Raw genomic sequence first — 18356 nt, forward strand, 5'->3', positions numbered from 1 at the left:
TGTGGTCGCGGCTCACCTCTGGGCTCTCCGTCTCCACACCGCGTGGCCAGGTCGCCTGCAGCGTTGCACCATGGCGGGTCTCCGGGCCTGCTAGGGTGGGCGCACGAAGCCCGAAAGTGTGGCCACGGCTCACCCCTTATCTCTCCCCGTCTTCGGATGCACGGGCCACCCTCCGGTTCGCGGCCCAGGCGGCCAGGGCTGTCCGTGATCAGTCCTGTTGCGGGAGCTCAGCGATAGAGCTCCTGACCTTCGGCCATCTTCCACGCCGAAGATATGAAAAATTAATGGACTGTTGGTAAAATAAAGAAGCAGATACAAATTAGAAGCCCATCTCCACTGTTTTTTTCTTTTTTTAATATGATTTTACCCACTTCCTCCCAGCTTACTGAACAACCACTTTTGCTTTCCCAATTCCTCTGTAAACCACACTCTTTGAGATGGAGGATGTACTTTTAACCTTCAAAGGGGCTATTTTATCAAGCATGCCTGATACAACACTATAGGGGCTCTGCTCATTTTCAATGCACTTAGACTTACAAAGTCTAAGTGCTCTGAAAATTCACCTCATTATACTACTCATCTACCTATTGTTCAATAGGGAAGGATCTTATACATGCTCTCTTCTGCAAAGATAGAAGCTCCCACTTATCCTTTTCACTTTTGCCCTTAACTACTACTACTATTACTACTACTATTTAGCATTTCTATAGCTCTACAAGGCCTTTTATTAAGCAGCGCTAAAAACTGGCCTGTGCTAGCCTCAGCGTAGGTCTTTCCAACACACTAAGGCCACTTTTATAACACTGCAGAAAAATGACCGATTTTTCTATTATGGCAATAAAGGCCATACATAATTTTTCCATTAGCACGTGAGCACTTACTGACACCTATTTAGATGAAGGGAAGGGCTCATGTGTTAACCACACTAATGTTAGTATGTGGCAATGTAGATGTACTAACTGATTAGTGCAGAACACACCCACTCTCCACCCCAGACATGCCCCAGCTCTAAAAAAATAAAAACGATTTTTTAGCATGTAGGTAGTGGGCACACGTGCAAAAACTACCATGGGACACCTGAGTGTGCCTCGTGGTAGTGCATTTTAACCTGCATTAAGCACACATTAGTGCTTACTGTAGCTTAATAAAAGGACTCCTTAGTTTGAACTAAAGAAGGCTGGGTCTGTTTCTGAGGAATTAATTTGCCAAGCATTACTAGAATAAGATGATCATCAGTTTAGGGAATAGGCCTCACTGTATTGAGCCTAATTGAGGCCCTTTTACTAAGCCGCATATGTGCCTATGCATTCCCAACGTGCATCAATTTTGAGTTACCGCATGGCCCTTGCGATAATTTCATTTTTGCCGTGCATCTGCTACACACACCAGAAATTATTTTTATTTTCTGGCGCGTGGACCATTACTGCCTGGTTACTGCATGAGACCTTACCACTAGGTCAATGGCTGGTGGTAAGGTCTCAGACCCAAAATGCATAGCTCCCTTACCTTGGGTGCTGAGCCCCACAAAACCCACAACTGTACACCACTACCATAGCCCTTAGGGATGAAGGGGGGCACCTATATGCGGGTACAGTAGGTTTCTGGTGGGTGTTGGAGGGCTCACATTTACCACCACAAGTGTAACAGGTAGGGGGGGGGGGTGGGCCTGGGTCCGCCTGCCTGAAGTACAGTGCACCCACTACAACTACTCCAGGTACCTGCATACTGCTGCGATGGACCTGAGTATGGCATTTGAGGCTGGCATAGAGGCTGGCAAAAAAGTATTTTTAAAGATTTTTTTGAGGGTGGGAGGGGGTTAGTGACCACTGGGGGAGTAAGGGGAGGTGATCCCTGATTCCCTCCGGTGGTCATCTGGTCAGTTCGGGCACTTTTTTGAAGCTTGGTCTTGAGAAAAATGGACCAAGTAAAGTCGCCCAAGTGTTCGTCAGGGACGCCCTTCTTTTTTCCATTATCGGCCGAGGACGCCCATCTGTTAAGCATGCCCCAGTTCCTCCTTCGCTACACTGCCGACACACCCTCATGAACTTTGGTCGGCCCCGCGACGGAAAGCAGTTGAGGGCGCCCCAAATTGGCTTTCGATTATGCCAATTTGGGCGACCTTGCGAGAAAGATGCCCATCTCCCGATTTGTGTCGGAAGATGGGCGCCTTTCTCTTTTGAAAATTCACCTGATAATGTATTTTTGGGAGAGGATGAGGAAAGGGAAGGAGGCTGTAATAGCATGCAATACCATGAATTAAAATCTCTCTTTTAAAATTCTTTTCTCTTGGCAGCTATCCTTAGGGATTGAACTGAGAGGAAATGATGAGTACCACTGTTCCCATTCTTCATGAAAAATAAAAAATATTGATCCCCTTTTATATTCCACAGGAGGTAGAAATGGTGGGCCTAGTGAAGGTACTGGGATATGTGAGTCTAAAGAAAGTAGTACAGCAGTAGCAGCAGCAATAGGAAGAGGTGACAGGAGACTACTGGCAGGGTTTCTGGGGGGAGCAAGGGATAGATTGCCTTGAAGATACTGCGTGTTTTCTGGTTTGGCTCCCTGGTTTTTCTCCTACTGTAATTGCTGAATCCCTGCTCCCCTCTTTGTTCTTGGTAAAACTGTACAGCTACCTCCAAGATCTCAACTTGGCTCCCTGAGCTGGATACTTAGTCTTTGGCCATTGTAGTAGTGTCATGCAGGCAGACCAGAACACAGTGGCTTAGTTGAGTGCATGTTCCCATGCCCTGGACTGCTGGAACATGTTTTGCCACTCGACCTGTAATCCCTGAGGTTTCAAGCTATGATCCTTGCTGGGCTTCCAGGGCTCTGGTTAGACATGTGGCAGATAATCTCATGTGGACTCAGCACATTGGGAAAGTGCTGCAGTGCAGGGGATGGGGAACCAGTCCCAGAAAACAGGAAAGTGCTTGGAGCCAGGGAGGACATAAAATTATAAAACCCAGCACCCATCTATCATCTCTATTCAAATGTACATAAATATGGTACGATAGAATTAAATCTCAAGGTCAAGTCCTCAGTAGCAACTTGTTTCACGTAGGACCTCTGTTCTATGGCTTGTCTACATTATCATTGGTCTCAAAACAGGGCTGTGAAAATGCTTTATGTATAAATCTGTTTATTGACGAATTTTGATAAATATACATGCACAATATTTCAACACATAACATTACTAATACAACCGACAACAGTCAGTGCGTCCCCTAACGTCAAGTCGTTTTCTGCTTTTTATCCCCGAATAACCCATCCCTCCCCCCTTGCCCTCCCTTCCTTTTTATTGTTCAACAAATTTTGTTGTTTTGATGGAGCAATTCACAATACATAGCCAATAACCAGACTGTACATCATAATAAAAATAAAATCTCAAGAATTCATAAATACACAAAAAGATTCAAAAAGAGAATGTGTTCCATCAATTATCTTTCATAAGTCCCCCCTCTCCCCCTATTCTTAACCCTCCCCAACCCTTACTATTCCCCCCAATTTGAAATTTGGTATACCTTAAGACAGCGGAAAAGGAACCCTTGTTCTTGCGGCTCCTCCCCCAACCGGCAGCCTCTATATAAACCATATTCGTGGTGATAAGCATATAAAAGGGGAGGGGGGGTCAAACTGTACAACATTAACCACTGTTAACTATTAACAATGTTTTATAACTGGCATAGCAGAAAATACCTATGCCCTAATGAAGAACCCCTTTCTCAACTATACAGCTAATCCCCAAAGTTGAAGAAGAGAATCCTGCTTCAGCAAAATTTACCCCTTGGAGTCCCCAATATAGCCAGCTGTTATTAATCTAAATCCCCTAGCAAAAACCTCAAATAGCTAACCCCCCCTTCCTTAACCTCCCTCCCCCCACCATAAGAGCCACTCCTCCTCATAAAAGGGGAAGTCGACGGTTGCCTACTTTGGTATCTGCCTTTCTCCTATATGTAGCCGGGGATCCCCCAGTTGATTAAGAATAGTACTACGGGCACGGGGCGCAAGAGCATATATGTAGCTTTTCCAGATTAGGTAGAACTCTCGTCTCTTAATGTTGAGACGATCATCTCTCAATTCTAATAATAATAACGCATGCAGCCTGTTACGCCATTGCCAGTGTGTTGGAGCTACTTGTGCAACCCAGTTGGCTAAAATGCACTTTTCCTTGTCATCAAGCAGATGAAGCCATTACGTATGGGTTGTGTCCATCAACCAGCAGGGAGAGATAGAGAGCACTCAAATTTCACAGTGCCACATGGTCAGCTAGCTCCACTGCCTCTTCAGTATTCTCTATCTCCCCAAGCAGGGTGGCTGCAGCTTGATCAAGCTCCTTAAAAAATCTGCCTGGGGGTGGCTCCTGGCTTGCCAGTTGTTAGCCGGGGTGTTAGAGGCTATAGCAGCTTCACTTTAAAGGCACATAGGTTAGCCCTTTCCCTGCCTTACCCATCCCCCCCAGTGGATGTGAGCACATTAGTTTCACTTTTCCCTGCTCTTTCCCACTCTATACTTGGTGGATGCAGGCACATTGGTTCGCCTTTCCCTGCCTTTCCCACTGTTCTGTACCTCCGGAGTTGATTTGATTGCCTCTTTTGCTGTTTTCTCTACTTTCTTCACAGCGTTAAAAAAAAAAAAAAAGCCAAGAGGTTTTCTTCAGTTTCTTCAGCGTGACCAGAGCTTGTAAACTCGGTCCAGTGAGGTAAGAGTGTTTTCTGACTCCTCCGGGGAGGGCCCGCGATCGGGACGTTTTTGGCGCGAAGCCGCCATTTTGAATTTTCCGCCGTTTTTTTTTTCGGCGATGGCTGCAGAGAGTGTTAAGCGCTGTTCCAAGTGTGGCAAGCGCAGATCAGCAGCGGGGCTCTGTAAAACGTGCTGTTCAGGCGTAAGAGCTGGCCCGAGCATGGCAAGCGATGATTCTTCCCGCTCGGTGGAGCTGGCAGCGGGCGCCATTTTGAAAGCACCACATGGCGCGACCCCCGCTGAGGCGGAGGGTCTGGAGACCGGAGGGGGCCCTCGAATTGAGGCTGGCCAAAGAGTTACTAGCCCTGGACTGAAACCGGGTGCCCAGGGCGAGTTTTTTATTTATTTTGTTGCATTTGTATCCCACATTTTCCCACCTATTTGCGGGCTCAGTGTGGCTTACAATACATTGTAAATGATGGAAATACGATTTGTTACAACTCAGTTATGGATTACATTATGAGAAGTTATGCGGAGACAAAGTCAAAGTATCATTAAGGGAATAGGACAGAGGAAAAGAACAATGGAACAGTGGAAAGAGACAGCGGGAAACTGATAGGGTAATAGAACATTGGCAAAAGAACATTTGGTATAACATTTTCTGTGAGTAACGGTATAAATGTGATAAAATTATGGGGAATGAGAATTCAGAAGAGAATGTATTGGTGTATTTCTGAAACAGTGAGTGTGGACTTCATGTGTTTTAATCCTTACAATAAATTTTGTCAAAGAGATGGGTCTTCAATAGTTTGCGGAAGTTGGTTAGTTCGTGGATCGTTTTCAAGTTGCGTGGTAGTATATTCCAGAATTGCATGCTTATGTAGGAAAAGGTTGATGCGTGCAGCGCCTTGTATTTTATGCCTTTGCAATTAGGGAAGTGGAGGTTGAGGAAAGTTCGAGATGATCTTTTAGCGTTTCTGGGTGGTAGGTCTATTAAGTCAGACATGTAGGCTGGGGCTTCACCGTGAATAATTTTGTGGACTAGTGTGCATACTTTAAAAGTGATGCGTTCCTTAAGTGGGAGCCAGTGTAGCTTCTCTCGTAAGGGTTTTGCACTTTTGTATTTTGGTTTTCCGAAGATGAGTCTGGGTGCTGTGTTCTGGGCTGTTTGAAGTTTCCTCAGTATTTGCTCTTTACAACCTGGCTGAGTACGAGGGATTGCACTAGGTTGCGAAAGACGGATCTTGGAAAGAATGGTCTTATTCTTTTCAGTTTCCACATGCAGTAGAACATCTTTTTGGTTGTGTTGATTGCATGGGTTTCAAGTGTTAGATGGCGATCAATAGTGACTCCAAGGATTTTTAAAGTTTCTGAGATTGGAAGGTTTAGTTTTGGTGTGTTTAAGGCGGTAAATTCATTCGTGTTGTATTGTATTGTATTGTATTGTATTTTCTCCCCTGTCTTTGTATTATTGCTTCATAATGCATATATGTTTAAAAGAGCTCAGCCATAGGGGTTTTCTACGGTCCCCCTTACTGCCCCTCCGGTGGATGCAGGCCTGGGATTGCCCTTTGAGGCATTTTTCCCTGATAGCTGGCTGCAAGGGAAGCGCAGAAGGGTAAATTCCCCTTCAGAGAGTGGCACACCCCCCTTTCCCCCCCCCTGTGGTCAGGATGTGGTGACTCTGAGGGGTCTGGCAGGCCCTCGTGGCCAGAGGAACCAGAGGAAGGTGCAGAAGGGCCACTGGAACCAGATGATCCGTCCATGGTGAGGATTTTCCACCGCGAGGAGCTGCCAGCGCTTATTTCAGATTGTCTTACAGGTCCTCTCCTCTCTATTGAAGATCCTGGGAGTGGCGTGGCCTCCTCTGGAAATCCGAGGATGGCAAGTACCAAAAAGCCTGCTCGAGCCTTTCCTTTGCATGACTCCATCCAAGAGCTTATTTCAGCTCAATGGGCTGACCCCGAAGGACCTTTTGAAAGTTTCCAGGGCTATGGGGCAATTATACCCTCTGAGTGAGGAGCATTTGGCTCGCTTTGCAATGCCTAAGGTGGATGCCCTATTCACAGCTGTGACAAAGAGAACTACCCTCCCGGTTGAAGGAGGTGTTGCCCTGAAGGACATGCAAGACCGTAGACTGGAATCAGCACTTAAACGGTCCTTTGAAATTACTGGTCTTACTATTCGGGCATCTGCATGCAGTTGTTATGCTGCTGGAGCCTGCCTGGCATGGTTGCAACATGCAGTGGAACAGCCCGGTGATGGAGCAGAGCCCTTGTCTGAAGTGGCTCCGCGAATGGAGTCGGCCTTGTCCTTTTTGGCTGACGCTCTTTCTGATATTGTCAGAGCTTTGGCTAAACAGATGGCTGTAGCAGTGGCGGATCACCCTCTTCTGTGGCTACGGCTTTGGGCAGCGGACATGGCCTCTAAGCAAAGCTGGGTGAAGTTGCCCTTTCAAGGCCTTCTCCTGTTGGGTGAGGAGTTGGAGAAAATTGTGAAAGGCCTAGGAGATGCTTAAACCCCAGCGCTTACCTGAGGATAGGCCGCAGCCTCCCTCCAAGGGTCAGGTGGTTCACTCCTCTTATAGACCTCGCTTCCGTGAAGATAGAAGGTACCGCCCGGGGCATTCTGCTGGGTCCACTTCTCGTGGCCAGTTTTCAGCAGAGGAACTCCTTTCGCTCGGACAAACGTTCCGCAGCAGCAAGCTCAAGACCTGGAGTTCAAGGGCGACCCTCTCCTCGATTCCTGTTATAGGAGGACGTCTTTCCCTCTTTCTCGAGGAGTGGGCCAAGATTACCTCAGATCAGTGGGTCTTGGACCTGATCAGAGAAGGATACCGAATAGAATTCGATGCCCCGATAAGAGACGTGTTTGTGGAGTCCCGATGCGGTTCTGCCGCCAAACGGGCGGCGGTAGAGGAGACCTTACAAGGCTTGATTCACATTGGGGTGGTTTCCCCCGCTGCCTCCCGCCAATTTCGGCTGCGGCCGCTACTCCATTTACTTTGTGGTGCCGCGAAAAGGTGGGTCTTTTCGCCCTATTCTGGACTTAAAAGAATTAAACAAGTCCCTAAGAGTGCAGCATTTTCACATGGAAACCCTGCGCTCCGTCAGTGCGGCGGTACAGCCAGGAGAGTTTCTCATGTCTCTGGATCTGAAAGAAGCTTACTTGCACATTCCAATTTGGTCCCCGCACCAGAATTTTCTGCGGTTTGCGGTGATGGGAAAACATTTCCAGTTTCGGGCCTTGCCTTTTGGCCTCGCCACAGCTCCCCGAACCTTTTCCAAGGTAATGGTGGTAGTAGCTGCTTTTCTCAGGTGAGAAGGTATCCGGGTTCATCCGTACCTAGACTGGCTCATCAGAGCGGACTCCGCAACAGAGAGCCATCAAGCTACAGCCAGAGTGGTCTCAGTACTGCAATCTCTGGGCTGGGTCGTCAATATAGCCAAAAGTCACCTGACCCCCTCACAATCTCTAGAATATTTGGGGGCAATGGTGGTGCAAGCTTCAGAATCAGGTCCGTCTGCTCCTGAGGATGCCCCGCCCGGGAGCTTGGGACATTGTCCAGCTGTTGGGATCGATGACGGCCACCTTGGATTTGGTGCCCTGGGCGAGAGCGCACCTGAGACCTCTGCAGTATTCCCTGCTTCAACGATGGTCTCCAGTATCTCAGGATTATCAATGCAGACTCTCTTGGCTCCCTGCGGCCCTACTCAACATGGAGTGGTGGCTCTCAGACAGCATGCTGCGGCGAGGAATGCCGCTGGCGCTCCCCGATTGGTGCCTAGTGGTGACAGATGCCAGCCTGAAGGGCTGGGGCGCACATTGCAAGGGGAAGCATGCCCAGGGTGTTTGGATACCCGACGAGTCGGAGTGGTCCGTCAATCGCCTAGAGTTGAAAGCGGTGTTTCAGGCGCTTCTGGCCTTTCAAGTGTCCCTGGAAGGATTGGCCATCAGAGTGATGTCGGACAACCTGACAACAGTGGCCTACATAAACCGACAAGGCGGCACTCAGTGCAGAGCGCTGGCCGCGCAGGCTGAACAGATTTGCCACTGGGCCGAGCTGCATCTACAGTTTCTGTCTGCAGCTCACATTGCAGGTCAGAGCAACGTGCAAGCTGATTATCTAAGCAGGCATCAAATCGATCCAGCGGAATGGGAACTGGCAGACAAAGTATTCCAAAAAAAGCAAACACTGGGCCTTCAGGATTGAGAAAAGATGGAGTCCTTTAATATTACAGATACCCGACACGGGCCGTGTTTCGGCGTGCAACCGCCTGCATCAGGGGTCTGACATAGAAATACATAAAAAAAATTTTTAAAAACCATAAATTGATTCAACAATATCAGTACATCAAAATTACACATCATTGTCACACCTTAAGAACATATACATATACATATATATTCTCATGATACTGCATACACACCACGCACAAATTTATGTATACATATAAGAGAACATTTAAAAACATTTAAAAAACTTTCAAATAAAATTATTGTTTAGAAAACATATACACTACAATATGATGCCTATATATGCCCACCTGTACACACATCTCTATAAGCTCACATATCCAAGCACACATATGTATACATACATACATACATATACATCTATACATATATACACCTACACAAATGTAAATTACATATATACACCTACACAAATGTATAATTAAGAGAATATACATTTGTGTAGGTGTATATATGTATAGATGTATATGTATGTATGTATGTATACATATGTGTGCTTGGATATGTGAGCTTATAGAGATGTGTGTACAGGTGGGCATATATAGGCATCATATTGTAGTGTATATGTTTTCTAAACAATAATTTTATTTGAAAGTTTTTTAAATGTTTTTAAATGTTCTCTTATATGTATACATAAATTTGTGCGTGGTGTGTATGCAGTATCATGAGAATATATATGTATATGTATATGTTCTTAAGGTGTGACAATGATGTGTAATTTTGATGTACTGATATTGTTGAATCAATTTATGGTTTTTAAAATTTTTTTTTATGTATTTCTATGTCAGACCCCTGATGCAGGCGGTTGCACGCCGAAACACGGCCCGTGTCGGGTATCTGTAATATTAAAGGACTCCATCTTTTCTCAATCCTGAAGGCCCAGTGTTTGCTTTTTTTGTTTACCTTGTTGTATTTGTATACTGTTTTCCCTCTCTTTTGTACTTGACTAGACAAAGTATTCCTGCAGATATGTGCCAAATGGGGCAAGCCCGTAATGGATCTTATGGCGACAAGCTCAAATGCCAAAGTCCCGTGCTTTTCAGCAGACGGAGAGATCCTCACTCATCCGGGTTGGATGCCTTGGCTCAACCCTGGCCTCTGGGCCTCTGGTATGTGTTCCTTCTGTGGCCCTTGATAGGGCGTGTGCTCCTGCGGATTTGGCTTCACCCAGGAGAAGTGGTTCTCATCACCCCGGATTGGCCCAGGGGGCCTTGGTATGCGGACCTCCGACAGATGCTAGTGGAGGCTCCCCTTCCTTTACCTCTGGTACCGAACCTGTTGTCGCAGGGACCGGTGGCCATGGAGGACGCCTGCCGTTTTGGTCTTACGGCATGGCTATTGAGAGGGCGCAATTGAGAGGCAAAGGCTATTCCAATAATGTTATTTCCATTCTCCTGCAGGCCCGCAAGCGGTCCACTTCCGTGGCTTATGCCAGGATCTGGCGCCAGTTTGAGGCTTGGTGTGTTTCAAAAGTGATCACACCCATGCGGGCTCCTGTCTCGCCGATTCTGGACTTTTTGCAGGATGGTGTACAAAAAGGCTTGGCCTATAATTCCCTGCGGGTGCAAGTGGCAGCATTGGCCTCCCTTCATGGTAAGGTTGCAGGCATGTCTTTAGCTGCTCATCCAGATGTGGCACGGTTACTTAGAGGGGTGCTTCGGCTCCGTCCTCCCGTGCGGGCACCTTGTCCAGCTTGGAACCTGGGGCTAGTTTTGAAGGCTCTGCAAGGTTCTCCTTTTGAGCCGCTACGGCGAGCTTCAGAGAAAGATTTGACACTAAAGGCCGTTTTTCTGGTGGCCATTACTTCGGCGAGATGGGTGTCCAGAACTCCAGGCACTGTCCTGTCGAGACCCATTTCTGCAGTTTTCAGATTCCGGGGTCACGGTTCGTACCGTGCCTTCCTTCATGCCTAAGGTGGTTTCAGCATTTCACCTAAACCAGCCTATTTTTCTACCCTCTTTTGTTAAGGAGGAGTTTCCAGAATCCTTTGGGCAGTTGCACCTGTTGGATGTGCGCAGGACTCTGTTGCAGTATCTGCAAGTTACTAATTCTTTCAGGACCTCTGATCATTTGTTTGTTTTACTATCAGGTTCTCGCAGAGTGTCTCCAGCGTCTAAAGCCACTATTGCCTGCTGGCTCAAAGAAGCTATCTCTTCAGCTTATCTGCTTGCCGGCCGGCCTCCGCCTGTAGCCTTTAAGGCACATTCTACAAGAGTGATTTCTTGGGCTGAAACTGGAGCACTCTCTTCATGAGATTTGCAGTGCAGCAACATGGGCTTCGAAGCTCTCATTTGCCCGACATTACAGGCTGGATGTGGCTGCTAGGAGGGACGCGCGTTTTGGAGCACAAGTGCTAGCGCGTGGTGTGACTTGTTCCCACCCTATAAAGGAATTGCTTTGATACATCCCATACGTACTGGCTTCATCTGCTTGATGACAAGGAAGGGAAAATTAGGGTCTTACCTTGGTAATTTTCTTTCCTTTAGTCATAGCAGATGAAGCCATGAGCCCTCCCTGTATGATTGTCTGTATGATGTGAATCTGTTTCAGGTTCTGTTCTTGTTTCCTGAAGTTCTAATCCTTCCTTGGAAGAAAGTTGGAAAACAGTCTTCAGGACTCTTGTTCAGTTATAGGAGGATGAGTTCATTCCCTCCAGTTCATGTGTAGGAGGTTGAGTTCATTCCCTCCAGGAGGATGTGTGTATTCCCTCCATAAATACAAAGAGGAGGACGAGTTTATTCCCTCCAGGAGGATGTGTTCATTCTCTCCTTTTGAGTTCATGCCCTTGTTATGGGGCTGTGAGGAAAGTTCATGTTATTTCCATTGCGGTTTGTTATACTGCTTTGGAAGCTTCAAATACTGAAGAGGCAGTGGAACTAGCTGACCATGTGGCACTGTGAAATTTGAGTGCTCTCTATCTCCCCCTGCTGGTTGATGGACACAATCCATACGTAATGGCTTCATCTGCTATGACTAAAGGAAAGAACATTACCAAGGTAAGAACCTAATTTTCCCTTTACCTACGAGAAACGCTTTATATAATAAGGAGTTCTGATGGACAGCACCAGCCCCCCCCCCCAAAGCTCGTACCCCCAACAGGATGTTCTCAGGCCCTAGTGATATGTGGGTATTCATTATACGTTTCATAAAGTTATATACCTTTATCCAAAAAGTCTGTATCTCAGGACATTCCGACATAGCATGGTAGTAAGTACCCTCGAGATCCCCGCACTTACTACAATTAGGCGAGTCCACCCCTCTCATTTTATAGAGTCTCGACTTGGAAGTATATGCTCTAAATATCACTCTACCCTGACATTCCCTAAGTTCGGCATTAGTTGTGCCTTTTGGGATTTGTCTGATGCTTCTCAGCAGAGTTTGTGATGTTATGCAAATCGGCAGACCACTTTACTGTGAGGTGTTTCAAATCTCTACAAGCAATACTCTGCAATATCCATTTATGAAGCAACGATATCGATATGGCCTCTTCATTAGGCATGTCAAAAATTTTTTCTATAATGCCGGGCACATCAACGGCAAGGGATTGACGAGGGATAGTTGCAATATAGTGAGAGATCTTCTGATATGCAAAATTATCCATCCAAGTCAGTTCCCCAAGTCCCAACGATTCCAATTTTCTTAAGGGTGCCCTTAGAATCCACCAAATCGTTTATAAGAGTAATCCCCTTTTGCTGCCAAAGTTGAAATCTTAGGCTATCTATACTAGGAAGAAAATTTCCATTTTCTGTGATAGGCAGCAGCCCACTGTGGTGTGCATCAAATTTCCAAGTGCGACTTAAATCATGCCACACCAAGCGCAGGGGCCGAATCACTACGCTTCTTTGTAGATGCACCGGCAGTGCAGTGTGAGTTGCCTGTAGCACATATTGTAATCGCAGCGGGCGAGCCCATGCCTCTTCTACCTCTCTCGGGGTGTAATGTGTGGTACCCATCAACCAATCTGCTATATGCCTCAACAAACACGCCCTATTATATTTGTGAAGGTCCAAGACCCCAAATCCCCACTTATCCCAAGTATCAAGCAAACTTTGCCAGCGGATCTGAGGGTATTTCTTATTCCAAAAAAATTTTGAAAGCATGCCCATCAAACGTCTCCAATCTTGTTTAGTGAGATAGAGTGGCAGGATCTGAAAACAGTATAACCACTTGGGAAAAAGTACCATGTTGAGCAAAGAAATCCTTCCTGACAGTGATATAGGTAAGTTAGACCATCTCTCCAAAAGCTGTTTAGTAAAGTCGAACAACTTGTTCACATTTATCCGATACAGCTGTGTTGGATCTCCTGGCAACTGTATACCAAGATAGGTAAACGAGTTGTCAGTTCTCCTAAAAGGACATGCTAAACGGCCCCATGCCACGCCCGTCATATTCAATGGCTGAACCTCGGACTTGTCTACATTGAGGCTAAACCCCGAAAAATCACCAAATTCTCTAAAGGTCTCCATCAATGCTGTCAAGGATGTCTGTGGTTCTCAGAGAAGAACCAATAAGTCATCCGCAAAAGCAGATATTTTAAACTGTTCCGGTCCCAGGAGGATGCCCTGTATATCCAGTGTTTTCATGATATCCCTAATGAGTGGGTCCAACGCTAACACAAACAGAAGTGGGGACAGCGGGCAACCCTGCCGCGTGCCTCTGGCAATTTTAAATTGTCGGGAAATCACCCCATTTACTGACACCTCCGCTACCGGACCGTGGTATAGTGTTTTGACAGCTGCCTTAAAAAAGTCACTTATGCCATAGGCATCCAGCACCCCAAACATAAAATCCCACCTCACTCTGTCAAAAGCTTTATGTGCATCAAAGCTGACTAGTATAGAGGGGGTGCGTTCTTTATGTATCTGTTCTAATGCCAGCAAAATTTTACGCAAATTCTTTGCCACTGGCCTTGCCCGAACAAACCCCACCTGAGGAGCCAACACTAAATGAGGCAGAAATCTCGCCCAAATCTTGGCAAATAATTTTGCTTCAAAAGATAGCAGGGATATAGGTCTGTAGGATTCTGCTCGAGTCGGATCTTTCCCTGGCTTTAGTAATACAATTATCTGCGCTGTACGCAGTGAACTCGGCAGCACCCCTCTTTCAACATGTAGATTAAATACCTTAGCCAGGCATGGTGCAACCTCCTCAACTAGCAACTTATACAACTCCGATGAAAACCCATCTACCCCTGGCATTTTATATAGAGGGCTAGTCCTTATATTCAAAGTCACCTCATCCTCAGAAATTTCCGCATTGAGTATATCCTGTTGATTTCTGGTAAGCTGTGGAAGATCCTGCCCCTCTAAATATGATGCCGCCTCTAAGCCCTCATCAACCGGTGAAGAATATAATTGAGTATAAAAAGTTTCGAAGGTTTTATTAATATCTGCGTTTGTATGATGACTGACTCCCTGGGCATCTCGAATCTGCGAAACCCATCTTCTCCCCCCTACCTGGTGTACCAGTCTCGCCAAAAGCCTCCCTTGTTTGTTGGCATGTTTATACATCTGATATCTATAATACTGGGCTATGAAAATGCTTTAATATTTTAACTTTAATTATTTTTATTTTATTTATTTATTTATTTAATTTTCTACATTTTCTTTTAAAAAAACTAACAGAAGGATTTTGGATGCTTGAATGAAGGGAAGCTAGAGGACCAAATTCTAAAGCAGCCACGAGGCGAAACATGTCATGTTAGTTGCAGGTCCTTCTGTTAGTTTGTTGAAGCAGCGATATGAGCTAAGTGTTGCCAAAAATTGGTCGTTTATATATATGAAAATAATAAAATGAAAATAATTAAGCTAAAATATTAAAGCATTTTCACAGCCCTGTTTTGAGACCAAGGACTGAGTTCTTGCGTGAAATTAGTAGCTACTGAGGTCTTGGGCTTGAGCTTTAATTCTATCGTACCATATTTATGCACATTTGAATGGAGATGATAGGTGGGCACTGAGTTTTATACTTTTATATTTGATTTCATTAACCCCCACCGTTCAGAAATTTTTGGAGTCGGGGAGAAGCCACGGGAAAATAATCCAAGCTTGGGAAAGACAGGGAGTCACAAATTGAGGGATGAATTAATTCTGCCAATGAAAGGAAGTCTCACCTGCAGAGGAGAGTGGGAAGCAGTGAAGGGGTAGGTGAGTCAAACCTGCATGGAAGGGCAGCTGGCTATGGAGAGGTGCACTGGAGTTTTCTAGGGAGTGGAGGGGAAAAGAAGGCTGGATCAAGGGGAAGTGAGAAGCAGAATAGGCTAAAAAGATGTAGGGAGTGGATGAGGCAGAGAGCTTTTAAACTCCTTGCCCTGTAGGGCTATTTCTACAATTACCTAACCTAGGTGGAGGCAGGCAATTAAGGGAGAAATACTCTTAGTACAAAAGATGCAAAAATATGAAAGATAGCACTCTGGTATTTAGATTAGGTATAATAAGATGTCCCACTAAAGTATAGACCCAAATTCTTATGGTCTAAAAATACTAATAAAGACTAACATAAGGCTTAGATATTATGAAAAATATAAAAGCTAAGTATTTTGGCAGCAGTGGAAACAGTGTAAATCAGAGATAACGCACTTACGCTGAATTACCCAAAATGATGGTAAAGCAATGAGTATTTATGTACCTGTCAAGCAGTGGTGTGCTGGTAAATTTTTAACAGGCTCTCTCCCCGGTCCACCTCTGCGCCCCCCCCAAAATTGCAGAGCTGGCCATAGCCGGGGGGAGGGGGCAATGCATTACTCTCTCCAGGAAAAAAAATTAAATGATCCCGGGTTCCAATCTAATTCATGTTTAATATGGGATAAAATGCCATAAATAGGTAAATAAATATAAACTTTTAACGTTCAGCACCTGATTCTCAAAGTGGACATATTCCAAACACTATAATGAAAATAAAATTATTTTTTTCTACCTTTGTTGTCTGGTGACTTTGTTTCTCTGATCATGCTGGTCCAGTATCTGATTCTGCTGCTCTCTATCTGTTCCCTTGACTCCGTTTCCAGGGCTTCCTTTCCATTTATTTCTTTTCTTTCCTCCTTTCTTCTTCATTTCTGGTCCTCCGCAGACTTGACTGTCCAGTGGATCTAGCTTCTTCCTATTTTCTCCATCCATGTGCAGTTTCTCTCCTCAATTCCTTTTCCCTCATCTAATCTCCTTCCTCTATCTTCCCTCCATGTCCAGCATTTCTTCTCTCTCCCTTCCCTCCCCTCCATCCATGTCCAGAATTTCTCTTGCTCTCCCCTCCATCCATGTCCTGAAACTCTCCTCTCTCCCCTGCCCTCCTCTCCCCATCCATGCCCAGCAAATCTCTCCCCTGCCCCTCTCCCCACCCATGCTCAGCAAGTCTCTCCCTTGCCCCCCTCTCCCCATCCATGCCAAGCAAATCTCTCCCCTGCACCCCTTTCCCCATCCATGCTCAGCAAGTCTCTCCCCTGCACCCCTCTCCCCATCCATGCCCAGCAAATCTCTCCCCTGCCCCCCCTCTCCCCATCCATGCTCAGCAAGTCTCTCCACATCCATACCAGGTGATTCTCCTCCCTCCCCTGCCCTTCCCTCCTGCTCCCAAACATGTCCAGCGAACGATGTCCTTCGCCCCCACCCTCCCCTCCCGCTCCCATCTGTCTTTTTAAATTACCTCCGTCAAAGCCCGCGCTATTTAAAGCCCTGCTGCGTGCAGGCCGTCTCTCCAGGCTTCCCCTGCTTGCTTCAGTGATGTTCGTGCCCTTATTCCCGCCTTCGCGGAGAAAGGAAATGACGTCAGAATGACATCAGAAGGCGGGACTAAGGGCGCGAACGTCACCGAAGCAAGCAGGGGAAGCCAGGAGAGACGGCCTGCATGCAGCAGGGCTTTAAATAGCGCGGGCTTCAACGGAGGTAATTTAAAAAGACAGATGGGAGCGGGAGCGGGAGGGTGGGGGCGAAGGACATCGTTTGACATGTTTTGGAGCGGCAGGGGAGGTAAGCATGGCCTGTGATGGCGCCCTCCTGCCATGCTTACCTCCCCTAATGGAGCCGGCTCGCCCCCAACAACATCTGGCTCGCAAGAGCTGTCAAAATTTAACAAGCGGCTCTTGCGAGCCAGACAGAGCCGGCTCCAGCACACCACTGCTGTCAAGGCAAAGTGAAGATAACACACACCCTTGTACCCTAGTCCTGAACTGATTAGGACCCCTAACTCCCCAGGTTCTATATAAAAGACAAGTTAGAACTTGACTGTAGATGAAAGGCTCTCCCATTGTCACGGACACCAGAGGTAGGGGCAGTCAGGAATCTGTAGATTTGTATCTTCCAGGAGACCAGCAAGAATGGACAAACAGCAGGGGGCAGTCTCTCTCTCTCTCTCTCTCTGCCTCTGCCTCACAGTATAGAACAACATGTTTGGTTTGTGATTTGAAGAACCAAAGCGCTGGGAGCACAGTTGTTCTGTCCACAGGCGCTGGGAGCAGAGTTGTTCTGACCAATAATATTAAAATAAGACTTTTCATCATCAAATGAATGAAACAATATACCCTGCCTGACAGCTTATGCTCATAAATTTATTTTTGATTTTGTTGCATCTTTTGATGTATTTTTCATAAAGAATGTTCATGATTAAAAAAAACATTCCATAATTATTACAGTACTTTCTACAAACATACTATCTTAGCAGTGTGCAATACTCAGTTCTCTAATCAGATTTCAGTTTAGTTATTCAACTGTTACTATATTACTATATGATGTTTGCTTTGGCTTCTAAACATTCTCATACAGTATTTAATCCACACAATAATCCATGTTCTGTCTCCTCATCTTTTCTCTCACAGTAGCACAGTGCATTTACTACTGAAGTCATGGCAAATTTCTGGCTGTGTCTCGGTGTCATACTCTCTTCCTCTGTTCTCCTCTCTTCTGCTGGTTTACCGGGCGGTCCAATTAAAATTGATCCAAGCCGCTCTGATGTGCAGGATGCTGCCAGTTATGCAATGACTGCATTCAATGGGAAGTCGGAGAATGAATATCTATACAAACTCCTGAAAGTTGAATCAGCAGAATCACAGGTACAGTAACATTGCCACTGAAGTACTGTTGTGTCTCATTTTTGCTTCTGTTTCCTGTCTAAACAATGACTTTTCTCTGCAGACAAGCAGGAGAGATTCATGCACACTAGTTGGTGACATCATCCAATGGAGCCAACATGCTGGAGTTCTCCCCTAGCTGAATTCAAATTTTGTGGAGTAGGCATGCGCAAGTGCTTCCACATGAACAGAGCTCACGGGCATGGATTGAGGGCAGTTTACCTCATCTGCGCTACGTGCCAGACACCGCTTTCTTCTCTCCATCAGCGGGGCCTTGCATAACCAGCTGAAACAAACAAACAAAAAAAAAACCCTGCATTTTTCACACAGACATCCAACCTTCAACTCTCTCCAACCACCC

General features: G+C 46.0%; 1 protein-coding gene across 2 annotated transcripts in view; it reads left to right on the top strand.

The window, feature by feature from the left end:
* The window catches only part of LOC115465637 (cystatin-like), an 80737-nt gene that overhangs the window by 53466 nt on the left and 8915 nt on the right, over window positions 1–18356 (top strand). The window contains exon 2 of one of the 2 annotated variants that reach the window (XM_030196265.1): window positions 17744–17977. In XM_030196265.1, coding sequence (XP_030052125.1) covers window positions 17771–17977 — 207 coding nt within the window. In that variant the 5' untranslated portion in view covers window positions 17744–17770. The remainder of the gene's footprint in view (window positions 1–17743; window positions 17978–18356) is intronic. The other variant, XM_030196266.1, reaches the window with a different exon arrangement.

The sequence above is a fragment of the Microcaecilia unicolor genome, chromosome 3 (assembly GCF_901765095.1).
Source record: "Microcaecilia unicolor chromosome 3, aMicUni1.1, whole genome shotgun sequence".
NCBI lineage: Eukaryota > Metazoa > Chordata > Amphibia > Gymnophiona > Siphonopidae > Microcaecilia > Microcaecilia unicolor.